Source organism: Hippocampus zosterae, chromosome 7 (assembly GCF_025434085.1).
Source record: "Hippocampus zosterae strain Florida chromosome 7, ASM2543408v3, whole genome shotgun sequence".
Classification (NCBI taxonomy): Eukaryota; Metazoa; Chordata; class Actinopteri; order Syngnathiformes; family Syngnathidae; genus Hippocampus; species Hippocampus zosterae.
This window is the reverse complement of record NC_067457.1, coordinates 25776946-25796955: the sequence shown is the minus strand read 5'-3', so window position 1 is coordinate 25796955 and position 20010 is coordinate 25776946. Positions and strand designations below refer to the sequence as shown.

The 20010-nt window shown below is 48.2% G+C and overlaps 1 protein-coding gene across 23 annotated transcripts in view; it reads left to right on the top strand.

Moving 5' to 3' along the window:
- The window catches only part of adgrb2 (adhesion G protein-coupled receptor B2), a 90888-nt gene that overhangs the window by 64504 nt on the left and 6374 nt on the right, over window positions 1–20010 (top strand). For 7 of the 23 annotated variants that reach the window (XR_007963109.1, XM_052070084.1, XM_052070079.1 and 4 more), the window contains 14 exons: window positions 1741–1810; window positions 2745–2811; window positions 4313–4398; window positions 5655–5753; window positions 6883–6982; window positions 7346–7417; window positions 8951–9043; window positions 9847–10065; window positions 11305–11344; window positions 11722–11736; window positions 13054–13226; window positions 13615–14304; window positions 15792–15827; window positions 16933–17046. Coding sequence is in view for 21 of the 23 variants with exons in the window: in XM_052070084.1 (XP_051926044.1) it covers window positions 1741–1810; window positions 2745–2811; window positions 4313–4398; window positions 5655–5753; window positions 6883–6982; window positions 7346–7417; window positions 8951–9043; window positions 9847–10065; window positions 11305–11344; window positions 11722–11736; window positions 13054–13226; window positions 13615–14304; window positions 15792–15827; window positions 16933–17046 (1874 nt within the window). In the remaining 2 variants the exon portion in view is untranslated. Of the gene's footprint in view, window positions 1–1740; window positions 1811–2744; window positions 2812–4312; window positions 4399–5654; window positions 5754–6882; window positions 6983–7345; window positions 7418–8950; window positions 9044–9846; window positions 10066–11304; window positions 11345–11721; window positions 11737–13053; window positions 13227–13614; window positions 14305–15791; window positions 15828–16932; window positions 17047–18606; window positions 19051–20010 lie in introns of those variants that run through there. The other 16 variants (XM_052070083.1, XM_052070078.1, XM_052070077.1 and 13 more) reach the window with 11 other exon arrangements.

Below are 20010 nucleotides of genomic sequence, written 5' to 3'. Positions count from 1 at the left end.
ACAGGAGACAAAATGAGATTGCTGCCATTAAGTTTCCATTCATGGATGTTTCCTGTGTTCTTAGAATTGATGTTTTTCTGCCAGAGAACATCATCTTGCCATTCAATATGCGCCGAAAAAGGAGACACGGCGTGAATCTCGACACTGCCCGTCCGTCTTCACCAGCCGTCTTGATTTGATTCGGCTGCACTTAATAGCATTACCGGCGTGCTCGAGTATTCCTCCTCCAAACTTCACCTTAATTGCCTCCGCTTTTTTCACATTCGCAATCACGCTTCCCTGTGATGTAAAAGCTCTTCTTTCACTTCCGCCCCGAATATACGAGCTCTCATCGGTATGCCAGAGTCAACTGCGGATATTGGCGAGGATGCTTTGATGACTTGGATACAGACTGAGCTGCTACTCCGTGACGGGAGGCAGCCGATGGAGAACGCGGTGACAAAGACATTTGACGTAAAAATGGAGCAGATTATTTCCTTGCCGTGTGGGGAAATTGTTTCCAGAGTCATGCGTGAAATCTCAATTTGCTGAATTTTTCATTTGTATTAACACCCCAACGTCCCCACTCCACACTCCCCAGCCCCATACACTCAGCGACCTATTATTAGTATATATTATTATTATTAATAGCACAGGAACTCTTGGGTCAACATGGACATAAGCAGGGAGGTTATTTTTCTTTACGCTGACGTCCTGACGTACTTGGTTGGCTCTTTGAAACCAAAGACGTTCTTGGTAAGAACTCGTTAAGGAGCACCGAGTTTGTTTTGGTGGAAAAGGGCTCTCTTGTTGCCTTCATCGTACTACAGGAACGTTCGAGGACAATCAACACACGATAAGATCTGCACGCCGACCGTCAAGGTTTTTCGCCTGCTCACTTCATTCCACTTCCTATTGATCCATGTGCTCTAATCAGCCACCACGCCGATGGCCTTCCCGGATAAGAAAGGAGGCAGGATGTATACTACAGATGTTTGTGCAGTCACATATCGACCGAAAGCTCCAGAAAAGCGTGACAGAATTTGACATTGACGCCTCTTATTCATGAAACAGTCAGTCGGAGTAGACGTTATCTGCCGCCCATCCCGATTTTGCAATTTTTTTCCCCTGAATTATGCGATGGAATTCCATGACGGCAGAAACGGGATCCGGGGTTGGCTTTTCAGAGCAATACGCGCACGACCTACCGGTATTTATTGGTTGGTGTTTCCTGGCTTGCGATTGTTGTCGTATTGAAAGGTTTCCACGCTGGTTTGCAGACCGGCCGGGCTCCCTGCCGACTGATTTGGGAACCTCTCTTGTTCTAATTGCTTTGGTGGCCATAATCGCAGCATCTTTTTACAATCAAGCTCACGATGGGCCACCCGCTCTTTTGCTTGCTCTCACACAAACCTCGATGGACATATTTCATGCATATGTTTGGAGTAGCAAATGCAATATCTTCTTTGGACGTACGGTGCATGTGTGTCTCAAACGACTTGCAGAAAGTGTTCCTATTTTGTGCAAGTGAATCGCTTGATGTCAGACATGAAAAACAGCAAAGATGGTATGCGAGCCAGGTTATTGACGGGTGCATCAATAACCTCAATAACGACCTCTGGCTCAGGGAGCGCTAGCGACCTACAAATCAAATATGTTGGGAATATCGCGTAGCTGCCGAAAGCATACGATTGAAAGGGTTCACGTTCTTTTTGGAGAATCTAATACGAGTGGGATTTTTTTTTTCTCTCTGCCTTGCAGGTCTTCCAGCCTTAGTTGTAGCGGTGTCAGTCGGGTTCACCAGAGCGAGAGGCTACGGCACCGCCAGCTAGTGAGTACCGTGTTCTCGCCCCCTGACCAAGGCACCATTTACAAACTACATTTTTAATCTCTTGGGTGTATAAATATGCACCGTAAAATAAGCAGGAGGAATAAAAAGAACCATGCTGTAGGGCTGCCAAGTAACAAGCCCGAACTAGTCCATTTTCTTTGAACTGTGGCTGCAATGAGCTTCACCTCCGCCTACTTTGGAGAGGATTAACCTTCTCGGGAGCGGGAGAGAATGAAAAATGTTCCGCGACGCTTCACGCTACTTTAACTCAACGTTTCCAGATGGCATTTTAACCATCAGGAGGTTCAATAAGGAGACATCAAATAAAAGAGCGTCGTAACATTTATTGTGATTGAATGAAAATGGCATTTAGATCTACCCCCCCACCCCCACCAACCCCCACACACCCCCGCGGCGATGCATCTTCATTAGAGTTAGGCTCGCGCAAATAAGCGGGAGGTGGAATCCTCAGACGGAAGATCGTCACAAGTAGCTCGAGCCATCTCGGATAAGGCGACACAGACGGAAAGATCAGTTGACTGACTGATTGCAATGCAGAGACACTGATCAGATGCAAAGGAGATGTACTGCTTGACTCGCCTCAGTCAGAGATTATGTAACTAGCTAGGAGGGAAAGAAAAAAGAAAAAAAAAACGACTCGGGGGAGTATCAGAGCTATAAATAAATATGTGGACTGGACACGGAGTAGGACCCTTTGACCTGAGCCGTAGCATCTGGTCCAAAATGTAAAACTATGACTATTTATTTTTTTTCTTTGACAAAAAGAAACAACTTAGGGAAATATGAAGTTTGATATGTGGGGATTTATAACTACTGTGTGTTTCTGCAATTCCACTTGACAACACGAGAGGCTGAAGGTGGAATTTGCATCCTATAGCTCAGTTGTGTGATGCGTGTGCCTCTTCTCTTGTAGTTGCTGGCTATCCCTTGAGGGGGGGTTGCTTTATGCCTTTGTTGGACCTGCTGCTGTCATAGTGTTGGTGAGTGTTCTATTCTATGTAGTTTGAAACATATGGGAAAACAAAACAATCCGAATTTGGACACAGACAAATGGAATTGTATCTCACTTGGCCCACCTCTCGGACTTCCACAAAGAAATCAGAACCCACTGTGATGATTATGGCAGTCAGCATCAGTCAAGATGTACATTTTACCTGCACGTAAACGACGCACGCGCAACGTAAACAGGTTTCAAAGTAAAAGTTGTGTTGTCTGAGGCCACGCACGATGCAGCGTTTTGAAAGTGGGTTTTATTTTCTTCATTTTAAGAACATGTCACAGGCCTAATATATCCAAAATTGTACTGCATCTTTTATTTTCTTCATTTCAAGCAACTGTTTGCCTGCCGGTAAGATCCGAGCCGCGGGCCGTCAAATGCCCAGGTCTGCCTGACAGTGCCGTGTTTCTGCCTCCCAGTACTGATGAAAATAATAATAGAAAATCTCGATTCGCCGCTGGTTGGTGCCCTCCCAACAAGATGCTGCCGAGAGGCAGATGTCAAGCATCGTCTCCTCCCACATGACCCAACTTCTAATTAATAAAGCAGACCTCAGACAAAAAGCAGATCAAGATTAAGCCGGTACTCAGAGCTGGATCCACACATGCCTAACCTGATACCGGTCTTTGCGCAATCTGGTGTGTTGTCAACTGCGAGATTAAAAACCAAAAAAAAAAACAGGTTCAATCTGCCTGATGCGAGGCAGGTGTTGCCGGGGAGGTGGGGGCTGGGGGGTAATGTTCAGAGTGGAATTAGAACAGCCAACAGCTGTTCGAAAACTGGGGCATAAAAAAACAAGACGCATTTTTGTTTGTCTTGTGGCGATGGGCAAAATGACATGGCACGGAGTAAAAGTGGGAACTGTGGAAACGTCTCCTTTCCAGGCTTGTGTCCATCACTTTTATGTCATGTGACCAGAGGAAACCGACGCCTCGTTTGGGCCGATGGTGTCGAGCTGAAAAAAGTTGCGTGACCGAGAGAGAAAAAGTTCCGCTTTGACCTCAAATACAAACTGCAATCCAGCTCTGCATGTACTTCAAACTTCAGTACTATCTTGTAGTGCATGTACGTGGACATTGACCGCAAGCAATGTTAGGTCCTCAATTCAGGTCCGAGTCAAGAGTGGGACTATTCTCTTTCCAGAGATAACGATGCCTGCTTGATATTTGGCCCAGGAAATGGAAAAGGTTGTTTTTAAAGTGCCAAGGAATGATGCCGGGTGAAGAAAACGAGTGTCCGATGAATGTGTGCTCCACAACATGGCCGGTGTTAGCAAAAGTACGCAAACGCCTGAAATATTTCTTTTCATTCCGCCCTTTACTTAGTCATTTCCCGTTCCTGAATCGGCGGTACAATTCAAAAGCAATGTGGGATTGCGCTTCATCTGAAAACACAAAGCCATTGAGATGCGATTGTAGATGAGAGTCCCTGTTGGCAAGCCATTAGCGTGATCTTCATCAAACATCCTCCTCTGCCTCCCTCAGGTGAATATGCTCATTGGAATCGTGGTGTTTAACAAGCTCATGTCTCGAGACGGCATCTCCGACAAGTCAAAAAAGCAGCGAGCGGGGTACGTACTTCACACTCAAGCAGTTTAGTCACACAAAGGCATACTCAAGCGTGCCCGTGCTTCTTTGGAGACAACCGAGTTTCTGCCGCTTCAAATATATTTTACACTTTGTCTGAATTGCTCGCCCCCACCCGCAACCCCCGCAAGACGCAAACTACAAAACAACTGTTATTTATGGCGCTTCTTTGAGCTCTGCCGGCATTTTATGATACTTTGGTGTTTTCCGGTCCAGCCGTGCGATTCGCGGACACGAAAATGAGCACCGGACGCAATGCTAATTACATGCACAACAATATGCGGGTGCCAGTCAGGACAAGAACCAGTTTTGTATGGCGTGACCGCAAGTTATCTTGATCACAAACACACAACTTGTCACGGCACATCCAAACAATACACATCCTGTCATGGTCACATGATATACGATCCATACATCTATACGGGGTTTCACACCTGCGTACTCGGCACAGTGCTGCCTCACCAGTGTTGTTCGTCCGACCACTACAGTGTCCCTGACAAACAGTGAAATGACCTCACTCCGACTTGTTTTTACGGTTATGTAAAAAAACAAAAACAAAAAAAAAAACGGCTTCCTAAAAAGAGTCAAACAGATAGGCTACCATTAGTATAATGTGTTTTCTTACAAAGTCATCGGAATGAAGGCAACGGGCTGTGATGGGATCCTAATGTAGCGGAGCCACTGCCTGGCTTCATTGGTTTCAACACACAAATCTTTTTCTCAGCTGTAAACAAGAAATCACGGGCAAGTGCAAAACAAAGCTTGTGGGTTCTTTTCTTTTCAATCAAATTTGGAATGAAATTTGATCAAAATGTTGAAGGGAACGAATGTCATTTTCATTTAATTGTTGGTTTTGGCCCAAATTGAGAAATGCAGTCGCTGGCAGCACAATCCCCTGATTGGAACATTTCCTGTCTGTGTCATCGTAATCTGTTAATCCTCATGACGCTGCTGCAACATGCCGATGTCTGTCCCTCACTCTCACTCCAAATGACTACTTGTATTTTTGTTTTCTGTGCCGCTGCTTTTTAAGATGTGATCTTAATTTGCTTCTGTCTTTCTTCCCCTACCACTCCCGCTCATTGTGATATCCTTTTTTTTTCTTTTCATTGTTTTCCTGGCACTTCCTGTGTCCATTGAACATATGGAACATTGGTTTCCACACATCCCCGTCCACCCCCTCCCTTCACTGTCACTTGTGTCTGTTTGTGTGTACGCATGTGCACAATGTGCCCCAAAGTGTCCCGGTGGAGGCGCGTAGCCGACTTCTACTGAAATGCTCCAAGTGCGGCGTGATCTCGAGCACCGCTCTCTCCAGCTCGACTGCCAGCAGCGCCATGTTAGTCCATCTTCATCTTGCTTTCTTTTTTTTTTTGGTTTTATTTTTAATTGTAATGACCACAAAGTGATCGTCACAGCCCACTATATCCATATTTTGAGGCAGTGTGCCGCAAAATCAAAATGCCACCTATTTAAAAGAAACTGACAATGACAAAAAGTGATTATTCCCATCTTGGGCAGCAACCGAGAGAAAAAAAACTACAAAGATGGACTTTCACTTTGCGGGGGCTACACGCCGTCTCATTTCTTCAAGTCTCTCTCTCTCTCCATTTAGACTTTCTCCATTCGTACTCTGGGCGCCATCCTTTTAATCTCCAGCTGTTGATAATAATACGGGATGACATTTAGACGCGCCTGGCTGAATAAAAAGAAATTGTAAAAAAAAAAAATAACGATGAAAGGAACAACACTTGCACTGCAAGTGATCACATTTAATGAGGATTGTCCTCAAGGTGATGCAGAATAAAAGTGACCCATGTCAGGTGATATTTGGGAGCAATTCGCCTTCTAACATGTTTAATGTGCAATATTACCGAGACTTGAGGGCAGCGCGATGCCGGGCAAGTTTGTGCAAAGTCTATTGCCGTCAAGCACCCTATTGCATAGTTTAAGCTTTATAGCTTTTGGTATGCCATACCTCATGTGGTAAACCGCCGTCTTGGTTCCGCAGTCTCAGACCGCTCGCGCTAAATCAAATGTACTGCGATTCTCCGCATCTAAAGAGCCTTGTCCTTGGATGACCTGTTTGAGTTTTACAGTATTCTGGAAAACTAACCTGCCCAGAGCACAGACGCGTGTTCCGCACGATTGACTGCTGTGATGTAACCGCGCTTGGGGTGTGCGATAGCGATGGCATTGGCTCGGTCTTCTCACAGTCGGGCAGTGCAACACTTAACGCCGCTGTGAAGAGTTGTCATTCTGGTCACAATCTACCCAATTGAACATCATTATTCCACTCACAGTTAGAATATTAGGTCTTAGTGGAGCGGTCATCCGCTGCTGAACCTTTGACTGATGGGTGTGCGCATGCATGAGGCAGGGAATTGACCTCGCCGGACTGCTTTGAAGCCGAGTGCCTGCCCCCTTCCTTCTTTATTCCTCTTTGTCCACGGTCGCTCTTTCTACAGGGCATCTCTGTGGAGCTCCTGTGTGGTCCTTCCGTTGCTGGCCCTCACTTGGATGTCAGCGGTGTTGGCCATAACCGATCGCCGCTCCACACTTTTCCAGGTGATCCGCTAACACACGTCTAAAAACAAATGCGCGCGAGCCGTGTTCTGGGGGGGGGGGGGGGGGCAATTTGCCATCTTGCAGTGACAACGACCATTTTGCCGAATTAGCGACAGTGTCGGAATAACTGCATTTCACAACATGATCAGATTCGGCTGTTTTTCGTACTTGACAGTTTGCGACATAGACACGGCTCTCCGTTGTAATGCTGTTGTCACAATATTGTGACTAATCGGTGTATTTATGCTACTAATATCTCATGAAGACAGTAATATGAGCAATGTGCTGGGCGGTCCAGTAATCGTGTAGATATTGATGAACTGTGCGTGCAAAAACTAAGCGGGTGTCAAATACTTCCAACAGATCCTCTTTGCCGTCTTCGACTCGGTCCAAGGTTTCGTGATCATCACCGTGCACTGCGCCATGCGCAGAGAGGTAAGTCCCCGTTCCCTGCACTTCAACGGGTGGGGTGAATATACAAAGAGCTCACGCTAATTTCCACGTCAGGTTGAGGTCGCATCGGAATACAAGCAGATCAGACTTGAGGGGGATTAACTGGCTGCTTATGTCCAATGTCGGTGTGCGTCTTCTTCACAATGGCGGATGGCGGTGCGGCATTGTCCATCGGAGCCGAGCCCGCTTTAAGGAGCTTAGCAAGATGTTGTGTGGAAGAAGACGATAAGTCGCTCACTAATACATCCCCAGTGCGAATTTGCCACAGGCTTTGCAGTGCCCCCTGGGTATGCCGCGTTTGCAACTTATTATGCACATATATGTTTCGACGTTGTCGAAACGCCCACACGGAGAGCGATTGTCGGATTTTCCAGCACGGTAACATTGCTACGCCTGCGTAACTTCCTGATATCCAGTATCGCTGCCTGCCTGCGTATTGTAAGTGAATATTAAAACGTTAAGCTGCATTTAATCAATACAGAAAAGCGGTAGGGAACAAAGTACGTGAAATCGAGCCATTAGTCTTTTTGGATGTATGAAAATCCTTCCGCGGCGTCGTCAAAGACACGCGGGACTGCCATGATGGAGAGGGTGGAAGGGGACAAAAAAAGGGAATGCGAATTGTGGGAGCGCAGCGGCGGTGGCCGGGGTTTCGCCAAGCGCGGCAGGGAATGAAGAGACCACCGCGACACACGTGCCCCGCTGAGATGAGCCATCGAGGAGTGAATATTCAAATATGCCGTTTCCCAGTGAGGAGGGTTAGCCCAGGGGCACCCCGAACGGAGGCTGGCAAAATGACGGATGTTGAGATTTGTACAGAGAGTGGGGAACGAGATTCATAACAGTACGACGGGCTGATGATAGGCGAGAGAGAGAGAAAGAGACGGATGGAAGGAAACAGTGGAGCCAATAAGCTCGGACATGCAGTATTAATCAGACACGGATGCTGATTCAATCCAATCCATTTGTAGCGGCGCATACGCTCAGATAAGGCCACTCGGTGAGAACGGAGATGTACTCATTCGCTCTTGCGCCACTTGCTATCTGAGGGCTCTTGTTTCCCGCCCTTCGGGGGATTCGACAGTGGCAAAAGATGACAAATGAGAGACAGAGACGTATATCCAGGGAGTCTGAAGGGAAAATAAGCCCGGAACTGCCCGTGCGATGCAATTTATGAGAACTGGTTCTTCAAACAAATAATTAGGATGTGTTGCCAGGATGCTTAATAGAAAGAAAAGTGTGATCTACCTCTAACAAGGTTAAGAACCACTGTGTGCTTACACGGATACAGTACATGGTGCAAGATCCGAACAGGAATCCAGAAAGCTCCCACTTGGTCCAAATATAAAACTGATACGTGTGTGTGTGTGTGTAGACTGCATCTGGTTTCACAAGATGATGAGAAGAAGGCAAATGGCAACGATGACCAAAGAACCTTCCTGACATGTATCCCATTCCCTTTTTCTCCACTCCGCCCATCCCCCTCCCCCCTTTTGTCGCCGCCGCTCACATCAGGTGCAAGACGCGATGCGCTGTCGCATGGGCGGCTGTAAAGACGACAGCGAGAACTCCCCCGACTCCTGCAAGAACGGACAGGTGCAGATCATGGTGAATAGCAATCCATTTCATCCCGCTATGGATTCAGCTCCAAGTAGCAATTGATCGGGCTGTTGTCTTTGCTATAAGAATTTAGGAAGAGATCGTGTTGCAACGTGTTCCTTGTTCCATTCCAGCAACGGCATCATCATCTCCAGTGCAGACTCTTTGTATCATATTCCACCGACTTTGAGTCCTCTCCGATTGCATCACCGGTTCATCTTTCCGTTAACCTTTCGATTTTTGATTATATATTTTTTTCGCCGTCAAATCTTTTTGCAACAATGATGGCGGGTCTCCGAATGCCCCTCTGAGGATTAACCTTGGAGTGCTACTCACTCTGCCTGCTGAGGGAATCCTTTATGGCATTTATCAGCCTCAGTTTCTAGAACCTCGCGGAGCATTTCCAGGAAAACGGTGATCAATTCATTTCTGTACAAATGTGCGTTCATCAATCTCCAATTAGGGAAGGAAAGGCACTCTGTTCTCCCAGTTCCCTTTGCTTCATCTGTACGAAATGAAAATATCGTATTCCAAAGAACACTTTGGCGGCGCCACCAGCAGTGACTACGTCTTTGATTCAAAAGTAGCGAGAACCCACCCCCAGTGCCCCCCCTGCGATGTTCACAGGAAATCTCATTACAATGTTAATCCCTTGAAATGTCCTGCCTGGCACATTGTCCCCCAACGCCACCTTGTTCAAGTTGAATCAAATGTCCCGTTTAAGGAACATGATGTGAAAAGCTAAGCACTTGTTAAAGCTGCACAAATTGGGCTTCATCGCCACTTCTGACGGCTTTGTGCTCTCCCGCAAGCATCAGAAGGGTCCAAACGTGGCCCATTACGGCACAGGCCAGTGCGTGAGCGGGTGCCGCCCACAGTCGGTCCTGCCGGCGTGCCAGCAGCAGGCCTGTTCCCGCAGTCTGCCGCGCAACCACGGCGGGCTCGACCGCGGACACGTTCTCAGCTATCTGCATGAGCAAAGCGCCGTGCCCAACGACGCCTGCAATTGCAACCACATTGCCGGCCAAACAGTATGTCGCGAGTAGTAAAAGACCGTCAAATAGGTAGGAGAGGAACGGTGCAATCTGTAAAAAAAAAAAAAAGGAGTTTTTAAAAAGAGGGTTCAGGCGCATTTCAATGAATTCATGTTCACATACTGTTCGGGCGCCTATGGGTCATGACCGAAAGAACGAGATCCCGGATACAAGCGGCTGAAATGAGTTTTCTCCGCAGGGTGTCCGGGCTCTCCCTTAGAGATAAGGTGAGAAGCTCAGTCATCCGGGAGGGGCTCAGAGTCGAGCCGCTTCTCCTCCACATCGAGAGGAGCCAGATGAGGTGGCTTGGGCATCTGATTCGGATGCCTCCTGAGCGCCTCCCCGGTGAGGTGTTCCGGTCATGTCCCACCGGGAGGAGACCCCGAGGAAGACCCAGGACATGCTGGAGAGACTATGTCACCCAGCTTGCCTGGGAACGACTCGGGATCCCCCGGGGAGAGCTGGAAGAAGTAGCTAGGGAGAGGGAAGTCTGGGCTTCCCTGCTAAAGCTGTTGCCCCCGCGACCCGGCCCCGGATAAGCGGTAGATGATGGATGGATGGATGGATACTGTTCGGGCTAAGATGGGGCCGTATCTTATTGATGCGAAGCTTGAAATGGTTTTTCATTTGAGATCCAAAGCGACAGCGTTGCAAAGTGCAACACCACCCATACCGATCTGAAAGAACGAACGCGTCAAATGAATTCCTCTGTTGCCGTGCCATTCAGAGATACGAGCGGACTTGATTCACGCAAGCGGTTTTCGCGTCCATGTGGACGAAACCTGGCCGAGCGGTTTCCCTCCACCGCTCTTTGCTGCGCTCGGCAAACCGCTCTTTGCTGCGATCCTGTGGACATCAAATTCATTTTGTGCGCTTTGTTTACGCATTGCACCTTTCTTTCAGTTCCAGTCGGGCAAACTGTGGTCGTGCGGGAATAAATGGCAGTGACTAGACAAGCTATTAGGTACTCCTTCACTATCAAATGGCAGATTGTGCAAGATTCGTTTTGGAAAGAACTTTGTAAAGATGATTGTGCTCACTTTTGACTTTTTGTCAGAAGAAACCAACACGCAAACAAAAACCCAACAAAAACTTTGCAAGACAAAGACTTCCTTGCTAGTGAATGGGTGCACTGAGGCGCTCATCTGACGCAAGCTGCTCCTCATGTCAATGTGCATATCGTAGCCAGTCACTTTTTTTTTCTTTTCTCTACTCAACTTGCCTCCCTTTTCCCAGACCGATTTTGAGAAGGACGTGGACTTGGCGTGCCAAACAGGTGAGTCGGCCTCGCTTTGTCACGACCTCTTTTATTCAACGCGATTAGCGTCGCAGACACGTAAAAAAACTGTTGAGCTGCAAGCGTTTGACTTTTGCCGTACATGACGGATTATGTGCTGCAACACCCACGAACAAACGACTCTTGCTTATCAATCACACTCCGTCGGCCCGTTGCGTGTTGAGAAAGCGAGCGCTTTCGTGTGACATTTTAATCGCGCGTGAAAATGCCACTCCTCGACACCGCGCTGGTTGGTTCACGCTGGGCAAGAGTGTGTGTTGGTGTGTGTCTGGATGTTTTCGGATGTATACAATTGTACATTTGAAACATTAACACCGAGTCACTTTCCCCACCCCCCTCCTCCTACAACCTTGCAGAAAGAGGACACCCATGTAAGTTGCCCACCCGAACTAACCCTGCCTGATCCCCAACGTTGAACTTGAATGAACCCCCCCGGGTTATTCTCAGGGCGTCCACTTTTCAATCCTTTCAAAGCTGGATTGTATCAGCCATGCATTTCTTGCGTTTTGTATTTGTCCGCATAGGGGAGGACGTCCGATGGGTAGAATCCGCTTTGCGCTTTGTGATTTCATTGGGTGCATTTTGACAAGAAAGGCGTTTGGGGCCGGGTGGTTCATGAGCATGGGGTCGAGCATGACGTGTTTTACGACGTGTGTGGAATGATACAATTTAAAAAGAGGCGATATGGGGACGACAAGTATGGATTTGGGGAATTTAACAGCATTGCTTTGTTTTTAGTGCTCTGTGTTGACAGCCTTCTCATAGATTGTTTTTTTTTGGGGGGGGGGGGCGCAAAAACAAACAAACAAAAAAAACTTAAAAATAACCTGTTTGTGTGTGGAGATAGCCTGGATGTTTTTCTGCCGCCAGCATGGGGCTAAAACCCTTTTTGTTCTGAATAATATGCATGGCAACTGACCTCCAGCAACTATCGCTGGAGGCTTTGTTCCATTTACAGCATTGCAGTAAATTGGCAAAAAGAAAAAAACGTAGTCGATGCTCGCTGATACAGCATGCCTGCCTGAATTTTCCCTTTTTGGAATACGCTTTTCCAGCTTTTTCATCATTTTTGGATTTTATTCAGAAGGTGACGATTTTTTTTGGACGGCGATTCCAACTTGGATTATTTTTGTCTTTCCTTCAGAATAGAATGAGATTTAATTAGACCGAGGAAAGATTGAATGGAGGGAAGGGAAAAAAAAAAAAAAAAAAAAATTTTTTTTTTTTTGTTTTCTTTTCTCTTGGAATTTCTCTCATATCCCTCGCTAATTCCCGGTTCAATTCCCGTCGCTGAACACAGTAAATTGGCAAAAAGAAAAAAACGTAGTCGATGCTCGCTGATACAGCATGCCTGCGTGATCAGAGGCCACGGGATAATAAAGGCATTTGGCTCGATTTCATTTTGGGGATGATGCTCATTCTCTGAGCTGTTAAAAAAAGAAATCAAATAAAATGTGCCCCGAGAGCCAATTATACGCCGGGAAGAGGCTTAAGGTCACAAAAGACAAAACTCCGTATCAGTGAGAGCCATATAAGAGCATCGATGGGATTTGTGAAATGCTTGCGATCGACTTTTCCTGGCTGATACGAGTCGAGCTCACATAAGTCAAATCCCCCCCGACTCTCCTCCACCCTCTGCCCCTTTGCTCCCCCGATGGGAACCATTTGTACCTACTGCGTCCCTTCAGTCATTTTCAAGGAGGTGAACACCTGCAACCCAGCCACCATCACGGGCACCTTGTCCCGGATATCCCTGGATGATGACGATGATCCCAAACTCGCCGCCCATCAGGACGGGGGAGTCGGGGTGAACTTCAGCTCCCTCCCCGGGAACATCCCCCCTCCCAACCTTGTTGTGCAGGTATGGCGATCGCATCCGCAAATGTTCTCCCGAAACCAAACGTTAAAAGCCTGCGCAGATAAATATTTGACAATTCGCTTCCATCCTGCGGGAATACTGTCATTCCGGATAAGCTTACTTTTCACAAGACACAACTTTTGGCAAAATATGCCAGATCAGATAAGTTTCTGAAACACCAGCATCACTTAAAAAAAAGAATAATAAGATACCCGACAAGGCTGTAAAAGTTTGAGTCAAATCAAGTCATTCATACATGGAAGGGAAAATTTGTCTCCCACTTAAGGGAAGCCTGGCGGCATGAACACCGGATGAAATATGAACCGCTGCTCCAGGTGGAATTGCATTGAAAAGAATACACGTCAAACTGCACTAACTGTACTTCCGCAAGGTTCCGCAGCTCGGAGGGCTCAACGAGCTGAGCGAGATCTCATTGAAGAAGGAGATGAATGTCGACCAGCAGAGACAACAGGCGCAGCAGCGCTGCGGCGCTCCCATCTACTTGTGCACCGACGGCGGCCTGGGCTGGGCCAGACCGCCCGGGTCCTCCAACACCTCCCAGGACGGAAGCGCCGGGAGCGGGGGCAGTGTCGGAGAGGGAGACTACATGGTCTTACCTCGACGGACGGTCGCTATCAAACCTCCGGCGCCGTCCTCCCAAGGAGGAGCTCTGGGACTGGGAGGCGAAGACAAGCCTCTCAACATCGCGGCGGAGGACCCCCCGTTCCCTCCTCCCCCGTCTCCCTTGACCCTCCATCCTGCCGAGAGCGAGGCCTACCCGGCTGATTTTGTGCCGCCCGGTGTGGGCGACATGAACATCAACGTGAACCTGAACCGTTCTTACGGGACAATCAAAACGCTGCCCCACGGACACGGCCACCTGATGGCCCCGGGCGGTCTCGTCCACCCCCACGGGGTGCGCATGCATCCTCACGGGCATTCACTCCAGCTCAAGCCAGGCCAGAGGCCTTCGGTCAGACAAATTCTGACGGCGGGGACCACGGCGGATAGAACCAGAACCCTGCCGCGCAACCTGGGCAGCAACAATGCCAACGTGAGCCTGTCGGCGGGATCCCTCGAGGTGGGTACCATTTTCAGAGTTGAAAGGAGAGCTCCCCGGGGAGCCGCGGCTTGTTAACCGTGTTGGGTTTTTCACTTGAGGTTCGAAAGTTGTAGGCAGGTGCGGTGTTGAAATGTTAACGGCCGAATGTTGCATTCACGTGCGGATCACTGCTCAAGGTCAATCCGCCAGGTAAATAAAGGTAAGTCAGTAGCTCAAGGAAATGCTTGAAAAGACTTGGAAGGGGATAATGGCGGTCAAAGAAATGACCCTTCACACCGTTCAACTATTCTTTCGGCACTGACAGAACAGGATATCGCGGTGTTTAAAGATCATCTCTCTCTCTCATGAGAGGTGTATTTACATGACTGAGTTTTCTTTGGTGGTACAAGCGAGCTGGTGAGTCAGATCGGGAACATTTATACCAGCAGAAACGCATCGAGGTCATATTGACTCAACGTTGATTTAAAGGAGGAAAAGGACACTTTCCCACATCAGTGGAGAGGCTTCTTTCAGGGTTGACGATAAAGACGCCACGAGTTGCACAACCGGCAGGACAGAAACTTGGACTCTGTGATTGTATCCTCTGGAAACGTTGTAGGAGGTAGAAGGGGGTCTGTCTCTTGAAAATGACATCATCATGATGTAACAGGAACACCGTGCAAACATGGCAACAGAGGGTTCAGCTAGCAGTTGAGTTTGAGCTTGGGAACCCGAATTAAAAGCTTAGTGGTTCATCGAGCTCAGGAAACCAGTAGAGCACCCAGACCCCATTTCGCAGTAAGCGCTACCGAAGGAATTTCCTTGCACGTTGCATGATTGCCATTGCTAAGTGCGCTTGATTGCCGGATTCTTTATTAAAGAAAGAGATGTTGATGTTATTAACTCATTTGAATGTCTTTACTTTGGGGGGAAGGTGGTGGACTTGGCTGCCTTCGCGACCTTTTTGCAGGGGAAACGCAGCTTTTAACTCGCTGTGGGTAGAAGCTCAACTCAGTGCCAGATGCAGATTTGGCAGACAACACGTGCCCCGAGTGCGAGACAGAACACGGCGCCGCTCAGTGCCTTGGCCGCGGATGAGCTGGAAACATGCGCTGGCTCCACGACCTTTGCAGAATTGTACGGCGGGGAAGGTCTTGAAAGCAATTTGAGGTTGAGAAACATTTGGCGTATGTTCGATCGAGCGTTCTTTTCTTGCTGTCATTTCATTGGAAACACGTTCAAGACCGATTCATGCAGACGAATCGTTGGCTGTGTAAAACGCCCGCTAATTTTGGGTTATTCCACGTTACTGATCCAATTATGTCGAAATGGACAGAATAATTTGCCCGCGCTTCTTGCGGACTCGAAGAATATTTGTCTGCTGTTGGGAAACCAGAACATATTAGCTCTCTTCTTTTTTTTTTTTAATGTAAGTGACCCTAAGGTGAGGGTCATAGCTACAGATCAATATTAGCGGGTGGATATTGACGCCTTCTTCTCTCCCCTTTGGCCCGCTCCTCTTGCAGAGGAAAAGAGTACGATACTCTGAGCTGGACTTTGAGGTAAGGTCTTGGACCGTCATCCCCTTATACAGTAGCTGCTTGTCTTTGCTTCCGTTTGTGCTTCTGCCAAGGACCTGATTTAGCGTACATCGGAGCATCGCATAACCCCCCCCCCCCTCCTCCCCCTGCATGAAATGCAAATAGCGGGTGCGGAACAGACTTTTGTCGTCTGCTGTTTCTCCAACAAATGCCCTTCTTTCTGTCTCACCAAATGAATGCGGCAATAAATTATAACTTGATGGGTCACGCATCCCACTGTCTTGTACGATTAAGAGAGATCACGCCGCAATGTCGCTGCGGGGGTTCTGGTTAAAGAAACAGCAAAGTAGAGTCTTCCATGTGTCTGCATAATTACTTGTAGTTGAGTTTTGGGGTCATTGCATTTGGTTGACTGGCTGGTGTTTTTGGAACAACATAGTTTGTCTGCGTGGTAGTCACGGTCTCTGTAGGACGACCGAGCTTTCCTGGGAATTTCCAGTCTTGTCATTCTTATCCAAAGATAATTCCCTTCCATACTGGGAGGGATTTTAGTTGGAATGGGATTCTTTGAAAGACTGGACATTCACTTCCGACCTGATCGGAGAACGTGATTTGAGCGTATGTGCCGTCTTGACTTGTGGCAAGCTACTAACTGTTGTTTCTGGCAATCGAACTGGATTCGCTCGTCCCTGGCTGTTGCATGACCGCAGTTTAGCGTTTAGCCCTTTGCTTGTTTGATTTTGCAGTTAGAGTACCGTAACATTATTTTCAAGCGCCGGGCTTATGTCGGTCAGAGAACAAGCTGGGAACTGCGCCTATGGAAATGGCAGCATCATCCACATGACACAATCACAGCAGACAATCATATGACCAATTCAAATCAGCCCTCTAATTGCCAAACTCTAAAAAGAGCAAAGAAATAGGGCATCAAGCCATCTTCAATCCCTTCAACGAAGATCCTCGCCGCCGTTCCCTCCGCTTTGTCCGCACGCGCTCCTCCACCAAACCTCCACCGCGGGCCCCATTTTGCCCACCCCACTTTGCTCCCCTTTCCACTTATTTTGTTTTCTCTTTGGTTCATTTTTTTGTTTTGTTTTTGGTGTCCCCTTCCTTTCTTCCCTTCCAGAAAGTGATGCACACTCGCAAAAGACACTCTGAGCTGTACCATGAGCTCAACCACTCCTCCAAGTTCCACACCATAGACAGGTATAGCAGGGACCCAGCCATGTCCACGTTCAAGGTAAGACCAACTGCCTCAAATTTAGCTTGGGAGCTTCCCTGCACCAATTCAATAAGCCCTGCAATTTGTCACAGCCGCACCCCCCCCCACCCCCCCTGCCACGGCAAAGTAAACATCCATGTATACGTACATCAAATATTGAAACTGCAAACTCCCAAAAACTGCAAAGACAGCTCACCCCCCGTGTGCAAGTCCATTAGCTGATCACACCATACTGCTAGTGAAGACAACACATGTTCTTTGGCCAAAAGTGCTTTGGCTCTGTGTCCAATTAGTTCTTAGTGTCTTTAGAATCCATAGTTAGTGGACTTGGTCTGACCAAGACCTGTGTGTGTGTGTGTGTGGGTGTGTGTGTGTGTGTGTGCGTCGTCTCGGGTGGGCGTATAATACTGCAGCGTCTTTGACTCATTAAAAGACCATTAGCAGCAGATGAAAGCCAGTCCCGGCGCACTCGGCGCTCACCTTCAGAGGGGCACTTTCATTAAGATTGCAACACATGCTCACACTCTCCCTCATCTGCGCAGAGGACGACGGCCGGGGAGACTCGGGCAGCCTCCATGGGTGTGCTTTCCCCGGGCGTTGGCACCACGTGGCTTCACATCCATTTTACATCACTGGCGGAGGAATGGCGCCTGACACAGCTCATATTGGCCATGCCGTGGAAACACCCTGCCTTTTCCTCATCTGGCAAATTTGTTCAGTATCTTCATGGAGACTGTGACTAGTTCACGTTGGGTACCCGTTTGTTACCTGTATTGTTCATAAAATTGAGAATGAAGGGCAAGACAAATGGCACACTGCCAGCAAGAGCAATATAAGCAGGCGCTCTGCTACGTGCTCATCGGTGTGCGAATAATCGCCGAGTGCATCTTCGAATTAAAATGCGGCCGACGATACGTACGGCATCCGAATGCGTTATATGAAAAAGGAAAGTGGGCAGTTCATTTAACTGTGAGTAATGACACGGCTAACGCTATCAGTGTCAGCCTTTTGACGGGACCCAGCTTCAATTTATCTGTGCCGTTGTCAACAACTCACTTTGAGAGTCACCCCCAGACACCGACACTCTGACAATACACTAATTATGGAGATGAAATGTGTGTGTGTGTGAGAGAGAGAGACATTAGCTCGTGTGTACTTGTAGGGATTGGTGCCCCTCTGTTCCTTTCTGTTTGGCGTGTTTGTTTGTTTTTTTGTTTTTTTCCGCAGAGCCCGCCCGGTGTCACCTCCATTTCATCGACAATTACAGCCCGAGTAATGCTTTAATAATTTCCCATTAACGCTCATAAGCTCTCCGCCTTGCCGCGTGACAGGTAATGTCAACGATAATCACGTCGGCGACGTGAGCGGCAGTTGAACACGAAGCAGCGTAGAAGTCGTAAAACTCATTCTTAAAGTCAGATGCTGGACTTCTCCGTCTGTGCGCTGATAATTCATGACCTATTGCAGGTAACGACGACAAAAGAGAGTCTCTGCAGGACTCTCCCCCTCTCTACTGCAAAGTGTCGAAAGAGCACCGTCACCGAGGTCCTAAACACCCTTTAACTTCTTCTAAAACAGGTTCCCCCGACCCCACCGCCAAGGCACAACACAGAACCGACGCTCGTGCGCAGAGCTTCTTTGGTTTACAAAGAAAGTCAACGTAAGCCTCGTGCGCTAGAGCCCCCCCTCTCACTTCCCAATAAAGTAGCCCCACTTTTGGTGGGGAACAGTTCACTCGTGTGAATGTCATCGTTTGCCACCGGGTGTGCAAATGTCTGTCCCACTTTCACCAAGCCGCGAACGTGGCCGTGAGTGGTGGACGGACGTGCGCAGTCCGCCTTCCCAGTCTTGTGTAGTGTGTGACAAAGGCGTGCGTGTCGCAGCATCGTGTGCCCTTGTGAGTTTGTGTCCACGTTTGGCATTTGGCCACTTTGCTACACTTTGATCTCCTTTCATCCCGAGCAGACTCGCTTTCCTTTGACGGGATGCTGGATAAGTTACCTTTGAAACAAACAAAAATGATCACAAGCTTGACATGTTGTGCTTCTATTGCTGTCACGTCATGTGGAGTGTCCGACCGTGAAGCCATCGCGTCCCTTCCCAAACCCGAATTAAAGCCTTCTAGCCACTAGAATTTCAGAATAAATCCTAAGGACAATGACCCATGCAAAGAGATTCATAATCACCTCATAAAGCATGATATCCTCGCCATAAACTCGGCCATTGGCGAGCAAACCGGGCTAAACTGCGCGCCGTGCGTGCGGAGGTGCTGATGAGCCTCTCGGAAATATCACAAAGGCTTGTGGGGCTTAAGAAGGCTTGATCCGTTTTCCCTCTCCGCTAAGTTTGGATCCGTGTGCTGACTTTGGCGAGGAGATGAGTGGATACCAGAAAATGTCCAAGAGACAACGATCGAAATGCGGACCCCTCACAGAACCGTCACAGATCTTCAATCACTCCACTTCTAGTTGGTCATGCCGCTGTTTACCAAATTGATAGCTTTGGGCCATGAAGTAATGACTCATCGCGATGCTCAAATTAGCACAAATGAAAAGAACCTGTATGAAGGCAGACACTTCTTCACAAACCTCCAAATTGCATTGCTTTAAACATCGTAGATACTTGCAGTAGAAGGGGGGGGGTGTTATGGCTAGCAGAAATTTTTCATGTTTGCAAGAGGCAGTGTGCAGTGTACGCGCAGCACTGGCGCCTGCTCCATTGTTCCGATTTCAAGCCGCTTCTTGGCAGGCAAAAGCAGAACGGTCGCCTTTTTCTCTTGGCGAGGTCCAGAGGGGCTCATAACACATATTTGCACGCGCTGCTTATGATGTCATACTTGTGCTTTGCGCAGGACGGCTGCCGCACGCGTGTGCGCGTGTCAAATGTGGAGCAGAGGGAGAGTTTGTGCCACATCATGGGCATGGCGGAGGCATTTTGTGGCGGATACAGTATTGGCCTCCCGTCGCCCGCTGCGTTCTTGAT